Source organism: Leuresthes tenuis, unplaced genomic scaffold, assembly GCF_036924035.1.
Source record: "Leuresthes tenuis unplaced genomic scaffold, fLeuTen1.0.hap1 SCAF_4, whole genome shotgun sequence".
Lineage (NCBI taxonomy): Eukaryota > Metazoa > Chordata > Actinopteri > Atheriniformes > Atherinopsidae > Leuresthes > Leuresthes tenuis.
In genome coordinates this window covers 8,705,190-8,732,896 of record NW_027325358.1, presented here as the reverse complement: position 1 = coordinate 8,732,896, position 27,707 = coordinate 8,705,190, and the positions used below count along the sequence as shown (strand labels likewise).

The following is a 27,707-nucleotide window of genomic DNA, read 5'->3' as shown; positions in this document are numbered from 1 at the left end:
AGAACACATTCAGGTACTAAAAGACCTACTGAGTCATGCTCGGGTCAACACAAATTACAGCAAAACAACTGCACACAGGAGGAAGCACAGGCTAGAGAAATTACACAACTGTGGATACCATACTCCAAAAGGATTTAACTAAATTTAGCTACTCTGACTGTGACTTTCAGGTCATATTGATGCCCTTTTACGGTGAACTAATGCAGTGATAAGGTCTCACTAAATAGCAAAAACAAATTAAGGACACTTGGGAAAATTCAAAAACATATTGCTTTATTTCGCAGGTTTGTTGAAACAAAAGCAAGTAAGCCTCACCAAAGGGCAGAGAAAATGTAATCTAAAAGAAAAGAATAAGGAACACCCAGCCCTTATGCTTCTTCTTTTAAGCCAGTCACATGGGATGTCAGGTCTTTCAAAATCATCCGATTTTTGACAGAAAGTCATTCAGAATGAGAGAAAGAAAAAGAGGTATAAATGTACTGTCCATAACAACAAGAGGGGAAAAGAGATAACAAGCCGGGAAAATTGTGTGCACGGGCTGAGACGAATAAGCCAAGCCAAGGAAAGGAGAAAGAATGAAGAAAACCAAACATTTTGAGCCAAGCAAGCACCTCCCAATCAGTTCAAAGCTTCCAGTTGGCTGACCTTGTCACTAGTGTTAGAAGAGGAAGTGGCAAAGAAGGAGGAAGAAGAAGAGGAGAAAGAGAAAGAAGACGACGAAGAGGAAGCAGTGTAGACAGAGCAGTCGCTGTCTGTGGCATCTGGACCCTCAGTGGAGGTTGGCGAGGGTGGGGACGGCTCATTCACCCGCGGCAATGGAGTTTGTGACTGTGACGAGGCGAGGACAAGGATAAAGGAGAGGGAGTGGGGGGCAAAACCATAGAGGTAGAAGTCAGTACTATCGGTGGGAGGCAAATCATGGTAACCAGGTATCTTCAACGACGACTAACCTTGGTGCGCAACATAAGAGCTTTTCCAAGGAGTTTGGAGATGCAGCTATTCAAGAATTAAAATCACTGACAAAGAAAATCAGTCTCATAGTTTCTTAGAGTAAAGGTGCAGCAGAGCTGACTGGTTGCCCTTGTGCTTTAATCAATTAAGACTTGAGATTAACTTTATTTAAAAAAAAAAAAAAAAAAAAGTAATTATTCTAAAACTTATGCAGCGAAAACAACCTCCCAAATCCATAAGATGTTTAAGACTAATTGCAGCTGTCACTGGGCCACGTAGACACCATCAAGACACAACCGTGCACGCTCACACTCACTCCTCGGGACTATTTAGAGCCACCAATTAACCCAACATGCATGTTTTCCCCAGCTGGAATTCAAACCAGGAACTCTCTTGCTGTGAGATGACGACACTAACCACTACACTGGCGGTAGTGGTCCCAAACGTTTTTGGTTTTGGATGCATTTAATTTGTTCCTTCGAACATAATCTTTGTGAAGCAATCAGAAATTCAAGTTTCATCTGATTCAACTAACATCTTGCCACAATCTCCTCATTCATTCTGGAGCTCCCAATATAAATGTCTGCTTTTAGCCAACAACTTTTCCTGTGATACAGCTCAAAGTTACCAGATTTTATAAGTTCTTGTGGATATTAATGTGGAGGTAATAAAGACAGAAAGGTTGCAATAAAACTCTGGAAACACTCGATCAATCAGAAATATGTGTTGCTGGACTCAACTCAAAGGATCGAGGTAATCTCAAAAACACTACCCCCTTTCCTACTACGGCCCCTTTTAGGGCTGAAATGTCTCCTTTGGGACTCCGTTTTAGCTGTGGTTCTTGTGGTGCAAGTGCAGAAAAAAACCTTGTTAAAAGACCATGGTTTCTGTAGTCTGAAGGAACCTTTCAGTGTTTAATATAGTTTAAAAGAAGCCTGCTATCAGTTCAAAAATAAAAGAACAAAACTTACCAATAATTGGTAAGTTTTACCAATAAAATTCACATTTCAGGCAATCTGCTCCTACAAATGGACTTTTTTTGTCTTTGTTGTGATATTCTCTGTCAGACATATCACACGACTAAAACTTGGGATGAGTCATCAGAACTGCTTCTAATCCATTCAAAAATGGATGGGAGTTATTTCAGGATAATTTTTCTTAATTAACAGGGTAACAATCACCACCCACAAGACTGTTTAACTGAGAAAAAGTAAAAGCAGCCAAAACAGCACATTCCTGAAAATTCCAGATGTTGGGAGTGGTGACACAAAAAGATGCAGAGACACTGGGGGCAGCATTTCATTTTGTTTGCCACCACATGCAGCTGCATACACGTCTCCTCAGTGGCTCGTGAAAAACGCTATCTGAATAATTGGCCTTACAGATGAACAGATCCCATCAGGCTTGAAAGGAGCAGCACAAAAACATGCAACCAGCTTACTGTACAGCAGTAGTTCCCAACCTTCTTTCCTGGAAGCCCCTCCACTCCACTGTGATAGAGCAACCTGAAACTGCATGTTAAGCCAGTCTGGGTGCAACACTATGTGTCTATTTCTATTTCTGTATTCAAGTTTTAAGGTATAAAGAGCATCTTTGCAGTGCTTTTTGATTCATGACCCTGCTGTAGAGAATTGATGTGTTCTCAAGGCATGCATTTTAATTGGAAATTGACAAATCAGCTGTTTGTACTGCTGCAGATGTGTTCTTTTAATCATATTTAATTTATTTTTATTTTACTCCATTTCAAAGATGAGACGCCAGGTTCAGAAGTATTGCTGTACAGCATCACACTGGGATAATTTTTGATTTTGAAAATCAATTAATATAAACAAATTTAGGTTCAACAACTTTAAAACAAATTGCTTAAACATAAAAAGCCATACACAGCCTGCTCAGGCTCAAGTAAGGGGAATTAGAGCAAGAATAAAAAAGTCAGTCCATTCTACAACTGCTGTGAAGTGTAGCATCATTTATAAACTGAGAACAACGCCATTAGGGACCTACGGGTTCAGAGTTAATTTGAGCATTAAAGGGTGACTAAATTTGATATCATCTAGGGAAGCTCCTCGTCCTCTACATTTAACACAGAAACATGCATACTGTATACACAGAGGAAAAGTACTATATAATCAGGTTGAGTCACTCTTACCAGTTCTGCTACATCTGAGGGGGTCACGGCTGAGTCAGGTCCCTCTGTAGTCGTCTGGGAGGAGTCGCTGGGTGGAAGCGAGCGATCATTGGTGCCCAGGAGTGTCCCACCTTCTGCTAGTGGACCTCCCTCTGGAGTTGGGTTCTCTGGTGTGGTGTAATCAGCCGTCTCTGGGGTAACGTTAGCCCCACCACTGGAGCTGCGACTCAGCATTTCCTCCTCATTGTCATTGGGTGATTCAGGGGTGCCTGATGCAGATGTCCCGCCTCCACCGCCCTGATCAGAGGATGCACTGAGATCCACAGAGTCACCGGGCTGCAGAGTATGCTGGGAAGAGCGTGGCTGCTCTGTGATGATGTCCACCTGGGCTGCAGAAGAGCCGTCTGCACAAACAATGAATATTGTTAAGAAATACATTAACACATTTCTAAACAAATAAATAAAGAATAACAAAGACAGATGACAATAGACACAAACAGAAATAGTAGGACAGGATAGTGAAGGATAGTGAATGAACCCGCATTGGTGTTACTAAAACCTGACAGAAAGTCTGATGTCCAGTAATCTGTGGGAAATGCTATTGTGCTATCGTGATGTGAAACCAGCTTATATATATTTGTGAAATCATTGTTTTTTTAGGTTGCATCATTTATGTAATACAGGATGCAGAGAGCTGCCAAACTACGGATGTCAATTTAATCGTTAAAGCTTCTTTCAACTGTATACACTGGAAGTGATGGAGGTAAGGTATGTCGTAACAATGTGTTGAATTTGGTTGGTCATAAGAGAGGTGCCGCTGAATAGGTGCCCCTGGTCGACTATACCTCTCCGTGTCCATGCAGGGAAGTTTATGTGTTTAATTTGAGTTTTTAATAGTGGTTTGTCCCAGACGGGTGTAAGAGGGGAGGGACTAATTTCTAGAGAGCAGTATTGTATTTGATTTGAAGCAGTGAAGACCCAGAACTGATCTGTCAATGAAAGCAATGTGTTGAATTGGGAGTTCCTTATACAGAGTCTGTTCAATGCCAAGCCAGGCAGAGTCTCGGTTTTGAAATTGTTCTTATTTCTTCTTTTTCCTGGGCTTTGTCACCTGGTCTTACAATATGAAAATGGCAACACTGTCACAAAGCTGTCAGCTACTTTATATTTGCCTTCTGCTGGGTCAGTCTCACCTGTGAAGGCTCCAGTAGCGACCTCAGTCCTCTCAGGGTCATCCTCTAACCCATCCTCCTCCCCAGAAAGTATTTTACCTGGAAATTACAAATTTATTGTCAACAAGAGACATCTGCAATAACATCACCCTTAGACAGGACAAAAAAGGACACTAACACCTGGAAAGAAGCAAGAGTGTAAGCATGTTCTTTATCTATTTTTCCAACATATCAAAAACAATCATAAAAGCACTGCCTTGTTGTGGGGGTGAAGGTATTGCCCATACCCTGACTGAAACAACAGAAAGAGGGTCGGGTTAGCAGGAGATAAAAGACTAGTCACCTCTCTGTTTCCTGAGAAGCAGTGGACTGCAGGAGGACCCTCCCCCTGCTGCAAATGGCAGGAAAACAGGAAGCAGAAACAGGAGGTGAGAGGGAGAAAAGCAGCAAAAGCTCACAAAGACTTGCAGGAAATAAAGATGATTATTCAGAGACAATATTAGTGATATAAGGAGTGAGTTATAGAGCAAAGGCAAGGTCACAAACATTGACCACAGCGGAAATTAGAGTGAAGAACCAACACAGTTTGAGTTCCAGGAAAGATCACAATGCATGACTGCATTAATGACGACTTGAGGGCGATACATTGGTGTACCAAGTGCTTGGGGACAATGTAAATATTCTAAGGCCAAGATCACTAAGCACCACAGGAAAGACAAGCTTTAAACACGGCCCCAATTGATTGATGAGATTACCAATGAGCTCAAGAATGCTGCCCGAACGTGCACGGCTCTCAGTGTCCTGACGAAACACAGTGGCATGAGGAATGCTGCCAGCCGTGATGAGCATGTGCAGAAGCGCTGGTGGGGGAGTCCTGAATATCTGCTGCAGGAGTTCCAGAGCAGCTGTAACCACATTGTGATCCCAGTGCTGTGTGTAGTGTAGAGTCAGCTCGTACACCTTAAACAGACACAGAATTAGTCGACAAATAATTGTCCAAACATTTGCAAGCTCAAAATCAAGTACACATAATACAAACACAATAACTCGCACCTGTAGTAGCTGTTCAGGTGTTGGCTGTACATCAGCCTCCTTTCTCATAACCCCAAAGCTTCCTTTGAGGCTGGTGGTGTTGACTTGCTGCTGCAGAAGAGGCATCAGGTAGCGAAGAGTTAACAGCACCCCCAGAATTAGGTGGCTGGGGTGTTCCTCATCTACTGGAACCAACAGACCTATAGGGAAAAAAAAAAAAAAAAGAGTCAGATTGTAGGAGTCCTTATCTTATTGGACTGCCTTCGTACTGCAGTCGTACACAGTTCAATACCAAATTCATTCATATCTTAGTTGAAATAAGGTTCACTCTAAAGTTTCAAACAGAAAGAAGTGAACTTGTATATGCGAGTTTGGTTAATTGTGTGACCTACCCAGCAGCACATTAAGGAGCCAGGTGTAGAAGTAGCTGGTGCGTCTGGAGTGTTGGCACACACTGACGGCAGAGCTGGCGGCCGTACGTCTAATGGTTGGGGAGCTGGACTTCAGGTTGGCAACAAATGACTTCAGCAGCACCTGGGAAGAAACAAATGAAGGTGACACGAGAATGAAACAAGCTTCCACAGACATACGTCAACATGTCTCCTATATCATAACAAACAGAACAACTCTGTTCCTCCATACAACGGGGTAGATACCTTGACTTCGCCATCATTAGCAAAGTGTCCCAAGGCTACCATTATCTTGGGTATTGCTGCAGCCAGTGTCTCCTGCACGGTTTCCTCCTGACGCTTGGTGATTCTGGTGAGGCACGGCAGCAGGTTGACCAGATAAGGTCTTCACCACAAAGAAACAAACAAAAATGAGGAGGAAAATAGATGCTGTAGCAGAGTAAGATTGTGATGCTGGTACCTCTAGCACACAAAGACATGAACCTGCAATACTGAAAATAATAAACTATGGTGGGGATATTGCAAAGAACCAAAGGAGATACAGTATCCAGTGCGATTTCATCTGGATGAGCTTAAGCATAGGGGGCCATAATGAGGTGTTAACAGTACGTTCACCGTGCATTCTTACCTGCATTTCTGCGGTCGGATGAGGTGGGCAAGCTCAGCGAACCTCCACAAAGCTGCCCTCAGACTCCGAGAGGCACCATTCTGTTAAGGGATTCATTTTCACATATGTCAGTACATTTTGAGAACTGTCCTGTTGAAAAAAACAACAAAAGAGAAAAACAGCTCTCTCTACAGACCCATATATAATCTGTTACCTTTTTAATTTCTTTGTACAGCTCCAGCTGCAGTCTAGGCAAGTTTGAGTCCATCAGAGCCTAAAGATTCAAAACAAAAGATCCCCAAGAGCAGCAGGAATGATTCAGCATCAAAAACAAAAAAATGCTTTCACGTATACTACCAACTGATAATAATATACCAACAGATTATCTATTCATTCAATTATTTTCTAATAAATAAATAAAATGATGATAAAACCTAGTCTATGGCTGGACAACATCTGGTCATTTTCTAATAGCTTTAGCTGTTATTCCACTGGTGTGCGATCTAAATACACCTTGTTTGGTTCAGTATTGTGGGATTCTTAATGATTCTTCATATCATTAATATACTAATTCAGATTCACTGAAAAGATAAAGGACAGAATTACTAATGTTTCTTTTTTTAAATATATAGGTATACCAATAAACGTTCAGCTGAACATTTAACAATGTAGACAGAAAAATCTAATTTAACTGGAACATTTGAACTCAGATCAGAGCACTCTAGAGTAAGCATAAAATATTTAACTAAAGAACAAATAAAATATGGTGCCTCTTTGCTAAAGGCAGACTAAGCAAAAGTAGATTTAATAAAACATAATTACATTACATTACAAGTTATTGTTACATTACAAGTAATCCTCCTCAGCTCAGTTTTTATGACCTATAAGAAGTCTTTGTTTCGTCTTTATTTGTGTTCAGGATATTTTAAGATTGCAACATTCGAACAGTGTGCAAACAATATCAAATCACGATGTGAAGGTGTGATGATTCCACAAATGAGAGCACAAAAGCATGCGGGCTCACACTGAACTTTTTCATAAATCCAGCAAAGTGTCATCTTTGCACTGAGATGTTCAAGTGTGGACTTTTGTATATGAGCTTCATTACAAAACTGACATGAGAAAAAATGTTCATTTCCATCTCACTTTCACCTTAAACTGATGTTCAGTACCTCCAAGTAAATTGCGCTGATAAAACAAAATGTAAATTCAGCCTCTTGGTAAATACAAAACTCAAACTTGACCGTTTATGTGAGAACCAGTTAGGCATGAAAGCGTGTGCAGCAAGTGTGACCGACTGGGAACTTGATAAAACTAAACATACATGCCTACAAGAAACAAACCAGGTAAATAAGTCAGTGGTCCAACCAAAAATCAAACTAAAGAATGAAAAGAGCTTTGCAGGGTCGTGCTTACTTTGATGATTTTGTTTAGGCACTCATCAGCTACCATCCGGACATCCGATTCACTGTCATCACTGCAGAGAAGGAACATTTCCATGGCAATGCCCAGAAGTTTTTGAAACTCTGGAGAAGTTCTGTTTTCAGAACCAAAGAAAAGAAAACTCAGACAAATATCAAGATATCAACAAATATCATTTCTCATATACACCAACATGACATCAACTGAACTGCTCAACTTCTACCCTGAACTCCCTAAAACAAAATGGTTATTAAGGGTATTTGAGCCTTTTTCCACCAAACATTTCAACATGTCACAGTAGGAAACGAGCAGTGCAAACAGACTTTATAGAGAGAGGACAAACTCCTCTGTATTTATCTCAATGCACAAAAATGAGAAAAAAAACACCTTGGAAATGAGTGCTGCCATCTTGCGTGGGTGTTATAATGTGCAACCCAAGGCTGTGCAGTGGTGACCAAGCTTTGATGTTTACTCTAAGGCCCAATTCTTTGCCACTTTTTGACAATTCCCTTCACTTTTGCAAGCAGAAAGAAAGTTTCTCTGCACAGTCTTTGTCCTTAAAAGTCAGACTTAGGATTTAGTACCATGTAAATAAGATCACAAGAAATAACTGACCAACACTGGAGTTGGAAAAAGGGGGGGGGGGCGCAGGATATATATATATATATATATAAAATATAAGAGATATTTCCCCCCCCCTAAGGATTTTAAAACATATTCATTTTAGAATGACTGACTATTAAATTATGGAAACCCAGAAGAGGTATTAAAAGTATAAAATCCTACCTCAGTGACTGAGCAACAATATTTTCACATATTGTCAGGCAGTGGGTCACCCTGTCCTTCTTTGTCGTAGCTTGCTCCTTTTTTCTGTGGAAGTATCAAGAGAAAAAAAAATATTAAATCTTTTGCTTATAAACAAACAGCAAAATAGATAGAACAGTGAATATAAGAAATCAGTTCACCTCCCTGTAAGAAAATGATTGCACAGCTCATTGCTGTGCAAACAGTATCACTGAATGAAAGAATGAATGAAAGGAACCACACTGTAACCTAAAGCTAATTAAAGTTTCTTTAGTAAATGGGTGGAATGATAAGCACGTCATCACAGACCCTTTTATCTACATTACTTATACAAAAGAGATCCAAATAACAGATCAACAAACCATGTGTGACTGTGGATATTCTGAGAGCAAAGCTGTCCAAGAAACACTGCCATGGCGTCTTTGCATCGTTGCAATGCATTGATCTACACCAACTTCTATAATGTTCCTTTAATTAAGCACAATCAAATACATTTTGCTCATATCACCTTGAAGAAGCGGTCCTACCAAATGCAGTTTACAACACTTTATCTCGTGTGCAATAAAAAACAACATCAACATGTTGGTCCTCCTGGCTCTTTCACAGGTGCGTGGGCATCAATGAACAGCTAGTATTATTGCCATGTAAACAGCAGAGACTCCTGGCAACAACTACACCTAAAATGACTTAGCTTTTTTTTTTTATCTCAAATTTGTATACAAGTTTTATATTAGCATAAATACGCTAAAACTCGACAGAAACAAACCTTGGTTAGCTACTTGACAGGCACAAACGTTGCTAGTGGGCGAAGCTAAATGTCTACCCCAACGGTTGTTAGCTACCCATCCCCACTGGACAAAAAAAACAAAAACAAAAAAAAACAACTTACTGTCTTTGGACAAGCTCTTCTGCTGTTGGTGGTCCCTGTTGTTGCTGGAATGATTTCAGAGACTCAAAGGCCTTCATCAGTTTCTCCATGGTGGCCATTTTATCAATCTACAATAAACGAGCTAGCTTGACTAGCTAATATTTACTATGTGCGCTAACTAGCTAGCACAGTGTGAACGTTAGCGAACAGAGCAGGAGGTGCGTAGCGTGACGAGAGTGCTAACACTGCTCGCGACAGCTACCACCCGCTCTCCGCCTTCGCTTCTTGCAATATATCACTTATTCTTTCTCAGAGTTATTCCTATATGGACCAAATGTTGTGTGGAAAAATGCCATATTTGATGCAGCGTTGCGTTTCTCCGACCAATCACACCAGGAAGTGGCATACGTGACGACTTCACGAGAGAGGCGGGGTGTAAAGTCAGCGGCCAATCGGAGTGTGAATTTACATTGATTGATCACAACAGTGAGCCAGTAACTAATTACGTTTTTTTTCCCTTTTGTTGTTATTGTTGCTGTCACGGGACCGCTAAAATCCAGACCGCAACATAGTGTTGCTTGAACCTGTAGTTGATTCTGTGGCTGCATTTCTGCTCCATCGACGACTTTGGGTACTTATGAGATTATGTTAGAAAATGACGTTGATAAAACCCGGCCTTCAGCTAACATGTAATTGACTAGCTTGTAAGTGTATTAGATAGATGGAAGAATGGAGAAAGGACAACCATCAACTGCAAATAATCTATTATTTTCATCTATAACGAGCTCTTATTTAGCTATGATAGCAACGAGGTGCTTTAATCAAGTCCTGCCTGAAACAAAATCCAACATGTCAGTAGTTATACATAACAGTATGGCACCACTTGCACTCCTTCCACTTTTGACCATCTCTCCTCAACATGATAGAAATAAGTCAAGACACAAGTTTTTTTTTTATACAAATGGCAGTGTATTATTTCATAATTACAAATGTCAGATATGATACAACAACCAGTGATACAACTTGTACAAGAATTAACAATGACTGCAGTGGTTGAACGTCATGACTGTACAGATTCAAATTAAAGAAAAATTATGAAGTTCCAGGCCCAGTTTGAATTCCAATAATCTGTTTGCCATTCCTCACTTCCTTGAAAGTGTCACTTTTCACCATCATCTTTTTACAGAAGTGAAACTCTGCAGCGCCTCCTGGCTTACACTGGCACTATACCCCAAAACTATTCTGAATTAACATCAAGGAACTGAGGATCTCACACTTATGGATGCTGCTGGTGAGTGCTATCCCCATTTTTTGGGAAATGGCTTGACTCACCATCAACTCCTTGAAGGACAGGAAGAAGAGAAGGAACGCTTGTTATCCAAACCAGGCCAAGTCAGCTGGTCACTTTGCCATTCATAGAGTTGTCCTCAGATACCAGTGAGACATGTTGGCACTAGAAGGTCATCATTTACATATACAAGGAACCTGAAGTATTACAAACTGATACATGCTTGAGTAATAAAACATATGCATTTTTTTTTAAATTGGTTTTTTTTTTTTTTTTTTAAAACAGGCATTACAATGCACTTAGTGCGGACATTCAAATTAGTTGAACTGTTTGAAGTTCCTTTATATGAAGGAATTTCTCTCAGAGGACGGAAAGTTTAACAGGTCAAAAAAAGGCGGGATGTCAGGAAATACCTTAGTTATTGGCACATACAATAAAGGCTATCAGTCTTTCTTCAGTTAATTCTTCAGATAACTAAACAAGTTTAATTTACTGAATGTTGCTTTTGGTATCATTGGCAAAAAAGTCAAAGACACTTCCCATAATCATTGTCAAAACACCATAATGCACTGGAACCAAATATAATCAATCACTGCTATTTGGGTGGTATAAGAGAAGAGATCTTCTAAACAATTACGGAGGCATGGGTGGTAGACACAGTATAGATTCCCTGTGAGAATGAGTGAATATGTGTTAGAGCTTAGTTACATGTTAGAAATACATCATTTACAAGGTTTTTGAGGCTAAAGAGCTAAAAGGATCAAATCTACATAGGTAAGTGATATTAGCGTCAAAATGTGCCCGGGAGCAAAAAACAAAACAAACAAAAAAAAAAGAAAAAAAAACTTTTTTTTTTTTTTTTTAAAAAACAAAGACATAGAAACTCAAGTGACAATAAGCCAGCAACAGCTGGATGCACACATCTGATTCTGGTAATGGAATGTGCAACATGAGACAAACTTTCAGAACAAGCAACCTCTCCGCATTGGTTCATTAGACTGGGGACTATACGCGTACCATATAAAATGTATGCAGTATTGAAGTCATGGAAGTTAATGTGAGTAATATTCAAGACCTAAAATCATTCTGAGCTACTTCACTGACAAAATGCAAACACTGCTTTCTATGGAGGTGGGGGGCACGGGATAAATTGAATTTATAGATTCATCTTTCATGTCACTAAACTACTAAAAATGTATAGCTAATGCTCTCTAATGCACTAGACTGAACAAAGCTCCATTAGCTTACAGTGAAATATACACACAAAACTAACGTCTCAAGATGGATTATTCACAGCATTAAAAACAGGTGGAGTGGAAGGTGGGGAGGGGAGTAAACAGCAACCACCTCAAGATCAAAAGCCAAAAATTAACATAAGGGGTCCTGATTATTATATGGGGAATGTACAGACAATGAATTTGTTCATAATTCATGAACTTGCAAGGAAACACCTCTATTATAAAACAGAAGTGCGTAACAATTGCCGCTCTGCAAGAGGCCAAGTGTTCTTGGACACATCGGGGTTAATTTCTCATTGTGGCTGCACAGAAATCGTTCTACTTCTCCAGTCCATTTTCTTGTCAAGGAACTAGAAGCTTTCTGGTAGACTAAAAATAAGGGCAAAGCAGACTACTAAGAAGTTTCAAGGGATGTAAAATGTAGTACAACAAAAACAGAAAAAGAAGAGAGGGGGGGATAAATCACAAAATAATCTTGTGCCTAAGTGACCTATGTAACAGACAACAGCTGAGCTTCCAGTGGACACACTGTCAAGCTGCTTAAATTTAAGTTTATGGCCTTAAGCAGATCAGAAAAGAATCGAGAGTTTCAGCAATGATAGTTATTGGGTCTTGTCAAATAGAAAAATGGCCTGCCCAATGTTTGCTTTTTTGTATTTTAAGAATGCTTAAATATTGCACATGCTGACTGAAAGAATGTCAGAAATAAATTCATCGAATCTCTGCCTGAAGTGAGTCAGTACAGGCATCAAGAGGACCGTTTATTTCACATGACATCCAGTCCAACATGCGTAACATCTGAAAAATAAAAATGTTAAAAAGGGGGAGGGGTGGAGGTCTGGAAAACATGGGAAAAGCTCAAGCAAGCGTGGCATCAACAGGAAGGACAGACTGGATTAATTTTATCCTAATCATTTGCATCTACACCCTTCATTCAGATCCACCTGAGCCTTGAGGCTAAGAGTTAGTTTGGGATCAGGTGGAGCTGACATGCTAAAAACGCATCGCATTTGCTGAATGAATAACTAACATACAGCACGTATAAAAACAAAAAGGCCTTACTCTACACTGAAGACAATTAAAAATGACTACTGGTACTGTGCTTCATGAAAGAAACCCCCCAATACACATCTTTCATACTCGTTCCAAAAGAAAAGATAAAAATAAAACTAAAATGTAATGTATGCATTCAAGTGGTACTTTTATGGCTTTTTGTACAATACAACCTTTAGTGAAAATATACATCTAGACATAAATTCAAGTACAAATGTACAAAATCTTTAAACTCATACTTTTTTCTTTAATTATAATACACTTTTAATACAGCTCATAAATACAGGTCAACATTCACTGAGTTCTTAAGATTTGCGCTCGGTTGGAGTTTGTGGTGAAGCTCTGCGGCGGAGGGGTGCAGGTGGAGGGAGTGGTTTAAAGTCATGAGGGCCCTTCGATCTCATCGTCACTGTAACCGCTCTTAAAACAGACCTGGGAAGAGCCAGAAAATGAGCGTGTGTCACCAACATTGGAAACTTTCATTACCAAACCACCTCACACTTGTGAGATGACGTCACATTCTGAAAAAACTCCGACCTCGATCACATCAGAAGTAGCATTTCAGTACCTTCAAAGGCGACTTCCCCCATTGCTATTCGTGCAAATCAAGCAAGGATACAGGTTCGATAACAAATACCAAATTATGATGAAACTCGTCAGCCTTCCCGTAAGCCGGATAATATAACAAATAAAATTAGAACTTCTGAGTCTGTCTGTTTTGTTAATACTTACCTTCAAATCACTTAAAATGTGTAATTGCCTTGATGGAGACCTGATATTCATAGATATGATTGATTCTTTACTAATCAAACTGAAGCCATTAAAGAATAGAAGACAGGAGTTTGACAAGGAAGGTGGACATACTCCCTGTCTTGCCAGCGAAAAGCACAGCAGAGAATAAAAGTCAAGATAACAGAGAGACTCCAACAGAAAACAGGTTTTTAGAGTAATTTATAACCACTGAAAAACGTGCTGTGTTATCATGCAAAGCTTAAAGTCAGTTTTTTTACCATATCTGCAAAATCGGCATCCCACAGGAAAACATCATGTTACAAAGTCACAGATTGAGAAAAGAATATGCAGAGGTATTGGAAAAGGGACCGTTCAACCCCAGAAAAGGAAGGAAAAAAGAGGCCTTAATACTCACAAACTCAGACTAGTGCAGTACTAAACGTCTGAATTTCAGGAGTTCAGAGGCAAGACCTTTTCACATGCTGAGTTTGGACAAGGCCTGGGCAAAAGGAAGCAATGAAAGGAGGAAAAGAGGAAGTACCTTAGCCCCCACCCCCTCGAACAGTTGGAGGAGCGCTAGCACTTGCCTCTCTTCTGAACAGGCGGTAGAAGAACCCTCTCTTTGGTGGAGGGTTGGGTCGGTTCACGTCCAGGTCTGGGCACAGTATCCCATCCGTCTCATAGACGTTGATTTCTTTGAAGCACTCCATCTCGATCATCTGCACAGGAGGACAAGATCAAGAAATTAAACCTGATACTTAACACTTTGAAAATTTACTTCACAAAAGACCAGTAAAGGAATAGCTGTTAGTCACCATCCTCTCTACAGGTAGCTGTAGGCATTTATGATGCAAATTAACTCCTACACACATGTGCATTCAGAAAATCACACAATTCTAACAAATCTAAGTTCATCCATATATATTTCTCTTCAAGCAAGCTACATGCCATTTGGTCAAATATTCGTACAACTTGTGCTTAATCTGTCCACTGTGGGGTTTAACAATGACATCATCTCAGTGGCCTCGGCATGCAGTACCTCGTTCTGCCACGGGATGGGGACACTGCCTGTGACAAACTTGTGATAGAAGTCATCATCCGTGGGGTCAAGGTTTACGCCTTTGACAGTGGAGAACTGCTCAATGTCCAGAACGTCTTTACAGTACACGGCTCGAGGCTGAAAGAGAGATGGAAGAAAAAAGGATGGAGAGAGAAAAAGAGACAAGTAAAGGAGAGGGAAATTGTTGGAAGAACCCTGAAAAGTGCTTGGGGGGAACATTAAACCTAACACTTGTATTTGGACTATTTTGAATAACATGACCCAAGAACTCTTTGTCTTGCTAGTTTGCTACTCTGTTTTTTCTTCAGTGAGGTCCAACTGCACTGAATAAAAATAGAAACACAGATAACACTATCAGCTTTCAAGTATTGACTTAACCTCTCAGGCCACACTCACTCAGTCACTCTAAATATGACACTGAAAATGCAACAATTCTCTCCACGAACAGACTCGTTGTCCCAGGTCAGGAGAGCATATGACACAAAACAAAAGCTCACTTTTAAACATGTATGTACGACCAAATCAATCCACTCTTCACTGATAAAAGATTGTACTGTAGGCACTGATGATCAACACAAAACAGAGAAGCTAAACTCTGGACACTGAAATTACACACCCACTTCACACCAGACTCACTGGCTACCATGATAACAACCTTGTGTTTGTTTACTTATGATAATGCTATTTCCTGTGTACTGATATGCAACCATCATGGTTTCAAGCTGTGAATCGGGCGTGTATGAAGTGCGTGTGCAGTTATTATGTGTGTGCAGCTCTTACATCAGGGGTGAAGGGAGGGTCCAGCATGTTGGCCTCTAGCCGCTTGAAGTTGATGTTTCTGAAGATTGGATGCTGTTTGACCTCTATGGCCCCACAACCCTTACAACCCAGCCTCTCCTTGGGGTCCTTAGTTAGGAGCTGAGACACAGCAGGAGGAAGGAAAAGAGATTTAAACATCCTAACTCTGTTAGAATAGCTCAAGTGGGTGAGGCAGACAAATTGATCATTTTCACACAGAAGAGAGCAGAACTTCTGTTTAAGACATAATCATGATTCTCTAAAAATAAATCAAACAAAAACTAGGATGTCTGATAAACCCTGAGAATATTACAACTAATCCCTTTAATTCAGTATGCAAATTCTGGAAAACATTCCCACCACGCCTCCGGCAGGATTGAAAAGTGGGCAGTTTTATGATTTGACTACTAACAAATGCTCACCAACTGTGTTGTCACCCTGATCCTGATAGTTTCACAATCAACAAACTGATGCCGTCTCACTTTCCCTTGCACAACTTTACACCAGGCTTCAAAACAGAATTTTTTTTTTTTTTTTTTTTGTTGCTCTAAACCACTCATATCGCTCGTCTATTTTTGACTGTGGTAAGAGCCATCGCACTGGCACAGAAGAGACTATTCCACCCCTCTGCTGCTGCATTCTCTCCTCTTCTTTTATCATCTTTCATCCATTTCTTGCCGAAATCCTTCTTCCTCCTGCTTCCCTGACTTCTCTTCTCCCTGGGGAGCCTTTAAATCACTGAACCGTGGGTCAAAATGTTCCACTGCGCCACACACACAGAAAAAAAAAAAATCTCCCTCTGCCTCCTGCTCAGATCACAATACGGGGAAGCTCAGTGGCTCCCTCTTGGAAATTGTGTCACACAGAGGAAGTAAAAGAGACGAGCAACTTTTAAAAGCACAGGCTACTTCTTAAACTAATCAATACTTCCATATTAAACAGATGAAAATGACGGAGCATTTCAATCTTTCTTAATTCACTGTTTTGGTTTTACAGCAAAACAAAATTCATAAAAAATTCAGATTTTCTGTTTTATTTCACTTTGTTTGCTCTAATGAACATTGACTTCGACAGCAGAAGGCAGCAGCTGCTTTTATCAAAACACAGCTCTGATAAACCCATTACCTCCTCCACCACAATAGGAAAAAGAAAACAAAGTTATTAAGTAACCAGTGAACTCAAAGTGACTGTAAATAAAGTAACTATTATCAGTGTCAGTTTTGTGTTTACAGCTTGCTTCGAGTGTTCAAATTATAATCTTTGTCCATGTTTAAATAGTTTAGGATCAGAGCTTATGTGTCCAAACAAATTACACATACGCACGTTCATATCAGATGGTTTCATCTTTCAGTGTAAACAGGCCCAACCCAAACACAGACAGCGTAGAGACTGTGTTTTGCAATTTATCTTTTACTGTTCATTCGATACCTCTATTACAAAATAAATTTTAGAGTCCTGTAATATTTAGCACTTTTTGGGGGGCTGCAACCAACAAATCACCTCCACAGTTATGGGCTCTCATTTTCCCTTTAGTTAAAAACAAAATATGCATGTTTGCAATGTTTGGCTTTGCCACCAAACCCATAATGAAAAGATAATCAGTATCTCATGACTGTAGGTTTTCTGCGTTGAAAGTCTTTACACTACTGAAGGTAGTGACTAAAAGTTGTACAGCAACTATATGACAGCTAAAAATTGAACTTTGAGTGTATAAAAGTTCCCCATTTACTGAAATTACTGCACAGCGGAAAAGAAAAGGGACCTTGGAGAAGTTGGAGAGAATCACCACAGTACCAAAGGAGTCTATGAATGGATTAGCAGAAGTGTGAACACGAGAAAGCAGCACATGGCTGCAAACACAGATTGTAAACTATTGCATCTGAATTATGAGCAAGCAAGATGCAAATACAGCCTAATGCATATTGCATGTTTGTTTCACAAGCGTCATCATTACACCTATCAGGATGCCATGTAAACAATGTTTTGAACATTTGCATCTTAATTTCTGCTAAGATGACGTAGACAAGGCATAATAAATGCTGACATCATTGTGGGAACACACTGCAGGAGTTTTGGTTCTTAAACCCCAAGAACATGATTAGAGAAAATATCTTTACCATAAAAAAGGAAACTATGAGTTTTTTGCAGTAAAACTTGATAACGCAAGTGGCAGAACAAGGTTCTTCCCTGCTTGATATCTTAAAGACCATTTCTGCACTAATACACACCTGTCTGTGTAATTCATGAAGACATTCAGCTCAACACATAAAATCCACAACGTTTTTTCTTGAGCCAGCCCCTCTGAAACATCCCGCTTTAGTCTTAATTTACCACCTCCCTTCAATCCTTTCAGTCATTCTTCTAAACTTCCTTCATCCTCACCTGTCTGCAGATGTCCTTCGCCTCCTCAGAGAACTTATCAGAGTACTCCTCCTGATCCTCACGCACGCGTCTGTCCACCTCTTCCCGCTTGACTCGCTCCTTGCGCTTGCGGAAGGGTGACTGGCCCTGGATCATCTCAAAGATCAGACAGCCCAGCCCCCACCAGTCCGGGCTGAAGGTGTAGCTCTCGCTCTGGATCACCTCGGGAGCTGAGACGGGAATGAGGAGTGAGAGGTCAGAGAAAACTGGAATCTTCATTGAGGAGAACAGAAAGAGTTGTGTGCAGATAGGTGCAGTCATTTTAGAAAAAAAGAAGAAGAAGAAAGGCCCCACTGATGGGCCAACAGGACAAGATTCTTACCCATGTATCCAACAGTGCCAACTCTCCCTCGTATCGTCCCCCCTTCAGGGATTTGAACAGCAAGGCCCAAGTCTGAAATTCGGATGTGTCCTAAAAACGACCATAGAAAGTTTATTTCACAGAAATAACACTAACAGTAAAACCATAAATCATGAGAACAAAGTTCAAAAACATACTGCCCTGACTATGATCTTACTGCACAAAATTATACAAGAATTTAGGGGAAAAAAAGAGAATAAGAATAAAAAAAGAGAGATGCAGACATTTCGCTACTTTAAGATAACAAATCTGAGAGAATTAATGACATGAGAGTATGACTCAGAGAAGAGGGGAAAGATGTCTTTTCAGTCTGTGAAAGATGGGGAGACACTGTTCAGCTTGTTTGTTTAGGACATTGTGAGATAAAAGTTCTATTAATAAGAAGAAACAAGAAACATGCTCCGAGCCCACATATTAGCCATCTCTGCACTGAATAAGACTATAAAACAAAAAAAAGAAAAGGAGAATGCATACCGCGGTCATCCAGAAGGATATTTTCAGGTTTTAAATCCCTGCAAAGAAAAAAATGTCACATTAGGGAGGCCAAGACTTACAGGATCCTGGATAAATGTTGGTCAACTTTCACATTTTGTCATTCTGTTGTCTTTTACTGCCCTGATGTTTTCCAGTTACTACAACTTTAATGTGAATCATAAGATGAAGTATCTTTATCCAGCTCTATATTTGTGTTGCCCTGTACTTAAATAAACGAACGGCAACCTTAAACTTCGTAAGCAGAAGTTTCAGCCTTTTACAGAAAGTTTCTGGCGTCATCTCAAACCAACAAACCATGTTGTTATTTCACTTAAACCTTCTTACAAGTCATACATTCTTTTTTAAACAGTGCGATACAGAAAGATAATATTTTAGTATCATAGCGATGAAAGCTGAGTCTAAACTGAACTACTGTCAGCTGAAATGATTTAAAAATGATGCCAGCTCTGAAGTTTACTGTAACACATGCAGAGATCAGTGAACATAAAGTATGTGTTTATATGTACATGAGCCATGGAGATGCAAGCGAACGAGAACATCAGTGTTTATGTTACCATCACTCTGAGGCCCCACGGACTTTGACAGGTACGCTACACCTCAATGAAATCACTACACTATTAATCCAGTCACACTTCAACATCAAGGACATTCTTTCTGCTCTTACCTTACTGAATACATCTCTTTAAAACATAAAAGCTGGGACAAATACTTTGACACATACCTTATGGTTTCTTTACCAGTTAATTATTGAGATTTGACAATTTGGTTACAATGTAGCATTCCCACAAATGTATATTTGTCACGACTGACAAACGAGGTCAAGATCAGGGTCTTTTGGCTCCTACTTCTGCTTCTATTGTTATATGCAAGTCCATCATGTGTGATAGAGAACAACCGGTAGAAGCCATGTTATAGCGTCTTACTGCCATTTGGAGGCAGTCTCCTAAATTTATGGAACAATTTAAGCTGCACTGAGTTGTGATGGCGCTGTTGCTGTTTCTTTATCTTTGCTCTGCTGAGGAAAACACAGAAGTCAAAGTGGACAAAGATCAAAGAGGAGTGGTTACCCAACAATTTGAAGCCTCTTAACGTGTCTAGTCTTGTCAAAAAGAATTTTGCCATATGATGAGAAAGTGTGGATGATGGAGAAAAAGAGCTGCGTAGCTGTGTAGAATAGTGCTGCTTTAAGAACAACCAAAGGCAAAACGCAGTTGTTCCTACTGTTGATTTTCAAGAGAAGTAAACTCCTTCACATGTAAAATCACTGCAGTACTCCTTTAAATACCAGAGGGCGTTTTGCTTGATTTTCTGGCTAACCACTTAATGTCCTACAACAAGCTTACATAACGTGGTCCTCGGACTCCAAACCCTCACAAAAATGAGTCCACAAAGACACAAATCCTCAAAATAACACTGATAGTTCCTCTGTCCCCAAGTGAGCTTACCTATAGACTATTCTCTCACGGTGCAGGTCTTCGAGGCCACAGCAGAGTTCTGCAGCGTAGAAGATGGCCCTTTGCTCATCAAAGCCTGAGTTCCCCATGTTGTAGATGTGGAACTTTAAGTCTCCCCCATTCATTATGGTCAGCACCAGGCACAGCGCATCCTTGGTCTCATAGGCATATGCTAGACTAACCTGGAGAAAAAGGCGAATTTGGGGAAGTGGTAACAAGATCGGTGCGGGACCAGGCAAGGGCATGAAGAGGAAAAAAAGAGGGATGAGGAAGAGATGGAAAGAGAAGTGGTAAGACACAGAACGGTTGGAAGAGCATAACTCTTTCATTTGGTTTGTTTAATGCCCCCAAAAAAATCATCCATTATCCCAGAGGGAATGTCAAGAATGTACACAAAGTAAAACCAAGGAATATGTCACGGACTGGAAAACCATCCTCCAAGTCTGATCCCACCATCAATCTCTCTTCTTGTCCCTTCTTTCCAATGAACCTCAACCCTCCCACCCCCCTCTCCTAAACCCCCTGTGGGTCAGTGACACACAGTGTATAGTGTGTGCATAAGGTTTTGTGTGCAAGCAGGATGTTGCTGCAATCAGGAGGAATCCCATCTGCCCTGAAGCATGTAGTTGGAGAGACCGCAAACACGGAGAGAAAATATTCTTATGGACTAAGTGAACATACAGGATATACATACTACACTTAAACACGCAAAGTTGCACCACGAGCTCAGGCAAAATGACTCTCATTCATGCTTTCAAAGTTGTGCTTTTGCTTTAGCAACGGACAAACCTGTTCAAGTTGGCACCAATAAGCGCTGCTCTTTGTCTCGGTAATTCCATTAAATTATATGAAAATATATGACAGGCTATGAAGGACGCTCAGAAACATTTAATTCTCGCAATCACATGAAATGAGCACTTGTATTAATGTATTTCTGTTCATATGTTCTTTATCAAATATTGTATCAGATTAAAGTCTGTAGCCAATAAGGTAATAGCCAATAATTATCTTTTAGAAATAGATGTATCATTTGTGACAATTAATAGTATATTGCAATTAATATCATATAAATATATAGATAATGCATCCCATTATATATATTATGTAAATATATAATAATATTATAATATAATCATTATATCATTTACATAATAGATGTATTGTTTTATGAGAGTTGACAATTAGAAACAATGTGTCAGACTCATTTTAAACAACCATGTTTCAAAGAAGTTGAGATAAAAAAAATATGTGCTAAGGAGTTTAATCTAATTCAAATATACGCTCAATTTAACTTGGAAAGGTGAAATATTTTGTGCAGAAATAATATTAATAAATGTGACGACCAAAGAGATCAGCGTGCCATAGATGAATAGTATGAATGGATGTTAAGAAGAGAATCTCAGAGACATGGAGTCTTTCAGTAGTAAAAATGGGGAGGGGTTCACCATTCTGTGAAAGATTACAAGATTCAGAGAATCGACAGAAATATCTGTACACGAGGGCTGAAAACCAACACTGAGTTGCTGTGATTTTCAGACCTTCAGGCAGAACTGTACTGAAAACAGAAAAGTTTCTGTCTGCACGGGTTTATGAACACCTGAAGATCATCATCAGTGTAGAGAGTTTGCTTCTGTATCCGCAAAATACAAGATAAAGCTCTACGATGCAAAGAAAACAAAAACTATTCTAAAGTACTGTCTTTGGGCCTGAAAAAAAAAGTGTAAAACAGTCTGATCATAAATCATACATGCCACATCCTCTTAACCAAAGAAGATAACTTGTTATCAGCACAGTTAAAAAAAACAGCATCCGTGATGTCGGTTGCATGAATAACTTTCACATCTGTGAGGGGCCCAGTAACGCTAAATCATTTATGCGTGTTTTGGATCAACAAACGCTTGTATCCAGACAATGTTTTTGTCAAGACAGGCCTTGCATCTTTCAGTAAGACATGCTGGTATTACAGCAGGCTAAAGTCCGGGGCCTGAGCTGGTCCCAGAGTGTTAAAGCAGCAAAAATCCTACCTTAAGCTTAAATGTAAAATATACAGCTCTTTCAGAATCATAATGTTACAGAGCGTTGTTCGAAGAAGAGATGGTGCTACACCGTCCCTCCGCCCCAGATTTTTCTAAAACAAGCTGTTGGCATTAAATTGTGTACAAACTTCACATGAAGACAGCATCCCAAATTTCTTTTTTAAAAAAATGGGTTGAATGACTAGAAATTTTTCAAAAAGGGCACAAGTATCAAATAAATCTAAAACAACAATGAGAAAATTCTGCAATAGTGTGAGGTAGCTCTGCCTCATTTTCACTCGCTGGAGGCTTCAGAGCAGGGTCATCCTGCCCCTCGTCTCAAACACACATTCGCACACCCACACACCGGTACGGGGATGGTTGGCTGCTTAAAACACACAGGAACCTAATGGTATGCATCGACTAACAGTATGCACTGATCACTAAAAGGTAAAGAAGAATAGCGTGAGAGAGAAACGAGCGGTTTGAGAGAGCACTTGACTCTTCTCCTCGCTACTGCTGTTTGGTCAGTGTTGCCAGGCAACAGAGCTGCTCTTGTAGGTAGAGAGGCACATGAAGAGTCATCAGTTCTGCCTGCAGCGCAGAGAATGAACACACAGATATACACACACACACCGAATCATGTGCCAATCCCAGGTGACAAGAGCTGCAAGTCTGAGGCTCTGTAACAAGCCCACTCCAGCCTGTGTGTGTTTGTGTGCACATGCATGCCCATACACATGCTTGTGTCGTGACTCACTCAAATCAAGGACACGCAACATAGCTCAGCTGCATCAGAAAACGACTCATCCAGCACATAGTACAACTCCAAACACAACCATTAGCTTCAAGTGGAGAACATGGAGAGAATTAGATTTTCTTTTCTATCCCTCCAGACGTTTCTCTGCATGTTTCAAGGAACATAAATGTTCGTAACTTTGCCTTTCGAATATTTTATCTTATTAAACACTGCGCCAAAGCAAGGCTCTGAACACCTGAGATAAGTTTGTGTGTACTGCTGGACCAAATGGAAAGAGAAACACACATGACTACTTTTCTAACACACTTCCGTTAAGCACAAGAGAAATGTACACCCAAAAGTGTATTAAAGAAGAGGACCTGAAGTCAGCATCTGGAACATTAGTGCTTTTGTACAGGTGTACACACTGGGAAGAAGTAAGAGGGAACGTGGTTCATGTTTTAAAAATGTGCCACACTGATTTATTTTTTTCTTTCACAAATTACTAATCACTACCAAAGCCTTACTTTGAATATTTCTCATTTTAGGGTCATAACCTGTTCAATGTACAACACGTACATGTTAATGGCCCGTCAGTTGTAGACTTCTCCTCCACTGCTTTGGTGTAGCATGGAAAAAATTAAACACTAGGTGACTCCCTAAAAAGCATTTAAGGTTGGCAACATAGTGCCAGCCAAAAGCCTCCGCTTACTCATGACTACATCTCAATTTATAGAAATCCACCATAGGAAAATCAGCCAAGAGCAACGCCGCCATTAAGAGCTGTGGTGCAGAGGCAAGGTAATGATTTTTTCTTTTTTTTTCCCCCCTCAGGCTGGCACACATACTCAGAGCAAGGACACTGTGCTACTTTATTCTGCAAGCAGTTGCTCCAGTGATGTATAATTTATGCCACATATTTTTCTTAAAAACAAACATGTATGGCATAAACACAAAAGCAAGCGGCCCTTTTGTCATCTTTTGCAATTCAAACACAACAGATTTATCCATTTTTTAAAAAAAATAATTAACAGCCTTTATTTCGGGTATCGAGTTCTGGGCAGACAACCTGGAAAAGCAGCTTTAAAATAATGTAGTTTTTACCTGATAACACATGATTTTGTTGGCAGTAAGTTCATTTCACTCACATGTTTAATTTAAAGCACCTTTCTCACATGCTCTGCTTTCCATTAATGAGGTGGCACCTGAACATGTCGGTGTGTGAATGACATCCCTGCTGCTTTTCCACAACATTTTACATTGTCAACCCAACGAGGTTGGACCTCGTAACTTATACATATCACTTTCAATACGGCACAAGCGTGAACTGCGGCAGTCACACGTTAACTGAGAGACTCTGGCGGTGGGTTTATTCGACTTCTGATCAGCTGCTTAGAGGAATCTGTGAGATCTCGTGCATGGGTTTTATCTACATTAATTAGCTGCTGCACTGAATCGTTTTGTTTTTCCTCAGTATCTGAGCCATGAACGATAGAAACGCGTTTCAGGTGCAGCTGAAGCTTCTGCTCCCCCTCCTAACATCAATAAACACAACTGCTCTGTTCTGACTGCCATTTTGTTTAACGCAATTCTGCATGTTTGTTGTTTACATATGAATTTTCATCATCCTTATGAGAATGATCCAAGTTCTGTGCTCCAGCTTCTTATCTGACAAACAGCCGTAGCGAGGAGGCCTCATGTGAAAAAAGAAAATTAAGTTTTTCCTCGAGTTAATAACGGCTATGTTGTTACTGTTGTGGTGTAACCATGACGATGGTAACCCTGACAGTTCGCCAACCTTCGTTATCTGAAGTGAAATCTTCACCCAGTTTCCAGCCACCGCTACTTTGTTTCAAACAACTACTGCAGGTTCTGCGTGCTGACATGAATCGTTATGATGATACGATGCATGCTACATTTCATTACATACATTTCATGCTCTGTACAGTTTTGTGTCAGACATCGTGGAAATTTACAGGCACGTCTGAATGAAGCTGTTGAATGAAGCTGAATGAGAATTATTAATGGAAAAGTGACCAATGTCTGACTATTTATTGAAGCCATTAATGTTTCAGATGTCAAATGTGAAAAGAGCTTCAGATGCTTGTAAGAGTTTGGATTTATTTGAACTAAGTGCGTGTAGAATGACAATCTTAAATTACTCTGACATGCCTGCTTTGGCGTTTCACGCTGAAAAGCTCTCAGAGAGACAGCGCTTTGTTTTAAGTATCTGTGACGACAACATGATGGCACATCTCCACTTAGACTGCGATAAACCGGCATCACCGACTCGCATCATCTTCAATATTTGTCATTGTACCTTTTGCTTGTCGCAATGTCGAGAGCATGAAAAAAATTGCCGAGTTAGTTTTTTTGCTCTACTATCACTTACAGGACAAACCTGTGTCATTTTCTTTTAAACAGACTGTTTCAGCCATCTCAACATAACATTATCACCGGTAAGAATTTAGTTCTGGTCGCTTTGCACTGATCATGTCTGACATGTCATCAACGGGGTGACAATTTCTGCCCATATGACTAGTTCCCTGACAAAAAGCAGTCGTAATGACACCAGCATCTTTTTGAAAAGTTCAGAGATTTTCAAATTTGGGCACTCAGACTCCAAGGCAAAGAGCTCTGAAAAAGGATGCTGGGTGCAGCGCTTTTTTGCGAACACACGCACTCTCCTCATTGGTAATAGTAGGTATAAAGGCTCCTGTTTATGTGTGTGTCATGTTTACTGATAATCTGAGACCCAAACCTGTTGAAAATACACAAATATATCACTGTTAATCTTTATATTTGAGTAAAAAACACCTCTAAAACCCAAACACATAAAACCATTAACCATCATGTGGCAAAAAAACAGATTTCAGTCAACTTTGAGGAAACATTGACAAATGACTGAAGGCTGACAGCATACTGCAAATGAATTCAAATTTGGAATGTTTGCAACTTTGATTCAGTCTATTCACATGGGCTGGCTAAATTTTAGAACATCTTGGCTTGCAGTTCTTTTTACTTCAAACAATATGAGACTTTTTCCTTCATCTTTTTTTTTATCTGGCATGTCTCTTTCCACCGTGGCCCACCTGGTTTCATTTGCAGGATCCTGCAGCCAAAGCCAACAACGTTTACACGTACAGTGCATGCATGCATACAAAACAGGTACAATTCTGTTGAAAGGTTGAATAAGAAAAAGGTAGTACTTACTACAAAACTACTGTTAACTTTTTCTAAAATGCTTTTTTCGTTTAGTGCCATTGCTTCACCTTTTCTCTTCTTCACTCGTTTCTTTTCCAGCTTTTTACAGGCGTACATCTTACCGGTGGCACGTACTTGGCAGGCACAAACCTGGAAAACAAGCAGGGAGAAGATGTGATTACACACACACACATATTAAAGTGGAAGTTAATGCATCACACCAAAGATTTCTCCACCCAGCATGACTTGGGTGAGAACATAAAGATCGTTGTATTAGCTAAATGTTAAGTTATTTGAAGGAGCACATTTGAACAATTCAGTCACAAACGTATTGCCTGAAGAACATAACTCAGTGCCACATTGAACAGCTTTATCAAATTTGTATTTCTTGATAGCATGCAGACTCACCTCGCCAAATCCACCTTTTCCTAGTACTCTATAATGTCTGAAAGTATTTTTGGTTACCGGTTGCCTGCAGGGATGGAAAGAGGAATAAGAAAAAGATGGAGAGGGGAAAAAAGGGAGACAAAATAAAGAAGAGACTTAATATAAGATAGTTGATGTCATTCTCACAGGCCATGTGATGTTGCAGACATAGTAATGGTGTAATATATTATTAATCCACCCTGATGACTACCATTTCCACCCTGCTCTGGTTTCCCAACCATTATGCAAAGCATCATCAATTATTAACCACTCACACAGACACACTGATTTGCAGCACCACCTTTGTTTTTTAAGAGCAAACATTACTGCTTCTGCTATTCAGCTGTATATCCTATTAGGTTTTTCATTTCTTATAATGTTCTTTTCCAAGAGGAAATTTGCAGGAAAAATGCTGGTTGCTTTCAGTAGAAAGAGCATCATCTGCAGTGACTACCCACCTTTCCAACCATTTCCACTGTAGGAAGCGAGAGAAGTACATGGACTCCTGGTAGGAAGAAAATGGAGCTCCACTCAGATAATCACGAACTATTCTGGTGGCAGAGAAGAGAAAGAGGAGAAAGAGGGGTGGTGATCATTTTAGTCAAAGGAACAGAACAATGCACATATCACTAGCCTGCATTTCCTTCAGTCTTTTAACCATTGCAATAAAACACAGATTGATTAACTGACCATCCCCTGGAAAGTACGTGTCCACGTTTGCGTATGTCTGTGACTTTGTGTGCGAGTGTGCGCATTATTTGCCATGTCAAAGTTAATCTTCAAAGCCACTCTCAATGGAAAGTTTGAAAAAAACTCAATGAAAAATGCCTCTGAACAGAGCAAAACACAACTGAGCAGAACATCCAATCTCAATATACCAGCTACGTGACTGTTGTTAGCCAAGTATATTCTGTACACAAACATTAAAAAAAAAGTTCTGTGACACTCCTGCCTGAAGCAAAAAGACTGAAGTAACAGACTCCAAGAGTTCTCTGCGAGGTCACGAAGGCTCAGTCTCGTCGTCTCCTG

The 27,707-nt window shown here is 40.0% G+C and overlaps 2 protein-coding genes across 8 annotated transcripts in view; both read right to left on the bottom strand.

The window, feature by feature from the left end:
- Positions 1-9,805, bottom strand: part of htt (huntingtin) — a 33,135-nt gene extending 23,330 nt beyond the window's left edge. For 4 of the 6 annotated variants that reach the window (XM_072384434.1, XM_072384437.1, XM_072384435.1 and 1 more), the window contains exons 1-12: positions 9,416-9,805; positions 8,509-8,592; positions 7,717-7,837; positions 6,515-6,574; positions 6,322-6,401; positions 5,940-6,078; positions 5,676-5,817; positions 5,305-5,483; positions 5,007-5,211; positions 4,595-4,642; positions 4,273-4,350; positions 3,101-3,483 (exon numbers count right to left, since the gene is read on the bottom strand). In XM_072384434.1, the coding sequence (XP_072240535.1) occupies positions 3,101-3,483; positions 4,273-4,350; positions 4,595-4,642; positions 5,007-5,211; positions 5,305-5,483; positions 5,676-5,817; positions 5,940-6,078; positions 6,322-6,401; positions 6,515-6,574; positions 7,717-7,837; positions 8,509-8,592; positions 9,416-9,513 (1,617 nt within the window). In that variant the 5' untranslated portion in view covers positions 9,514-9,805. The remainder of the gene's footprint in view (positions 1-3,100; positions 3,484-4,272; positions 4,351-4,594; positions 4,643-5,006; positions 5,212-5,304; positions 5,484-5,675; positions 5,818-5,939; positions 6,079-6,321; positions 6,402-6,514; positions 6,575-7,716; positions 7,838-8,508; positions 8,593-9,415) is intronic. The other 2 variants (XM_072384436.1, XM_072384439.1) reach the window with 1 other exon arrangement.
- A 1,743-nt stretch (positions 9,806-11,548) lies between these two features.
- The window catches only part of grk4 (G protein-coupled receptor kinase 4), a 46,904-nt gene continuing 30,745 nt past the window's right edge, over positions 11,549-27,707 (bottom strand). Inside the window, exons 6-16 of one of the 2 annotated variants that reach the window (XM_072384433.1) lie at positions 27,137-27,229; positions 26,661-26,724; positions 26,262-26,402; positions 20,286-20,476; positions 18,820-18,857; positions 18,307-18,396; positions 17,946-18,154; positions 15,546-15,683; positions 14,745-14,882; positions 14,247-14,424; positions 11,549-13,405 (exon numbers count right to left, since the gene is read on the bottom strand). In XM_072384433.1, the coding sequence (XP_072240534.1) occupies positions 14,248-14,424; positions 14,745-14,882; positions 15,546-15,683; positions 17,946-18,154; positions 18,307-18,396; positions 18,820-18,857; positions 20,286-20,476; positions 26,262-26,402; positions 26,661-26,724; positions 27,137-27,229 (1,279 nt within the window). In that variant the 3' untranslated portion in view covers positions 11,549-13,405; position 14,247. The remainder of the gene's footprint in view (positions 13,406-14,246; positions 14,425-14,744; positions 14,883-15,545; positions 15,684-17,945; positions 18,155-18,306; positions 18,397-18,819; positions 18,858-20,285; positions 20,477-26,261; positions 26,403-26,660; positions 26,725-27,136; positions 27,230-27,707) is intronic. The other variant, XM_072384432.1, reaches the window with a different exon arrangement.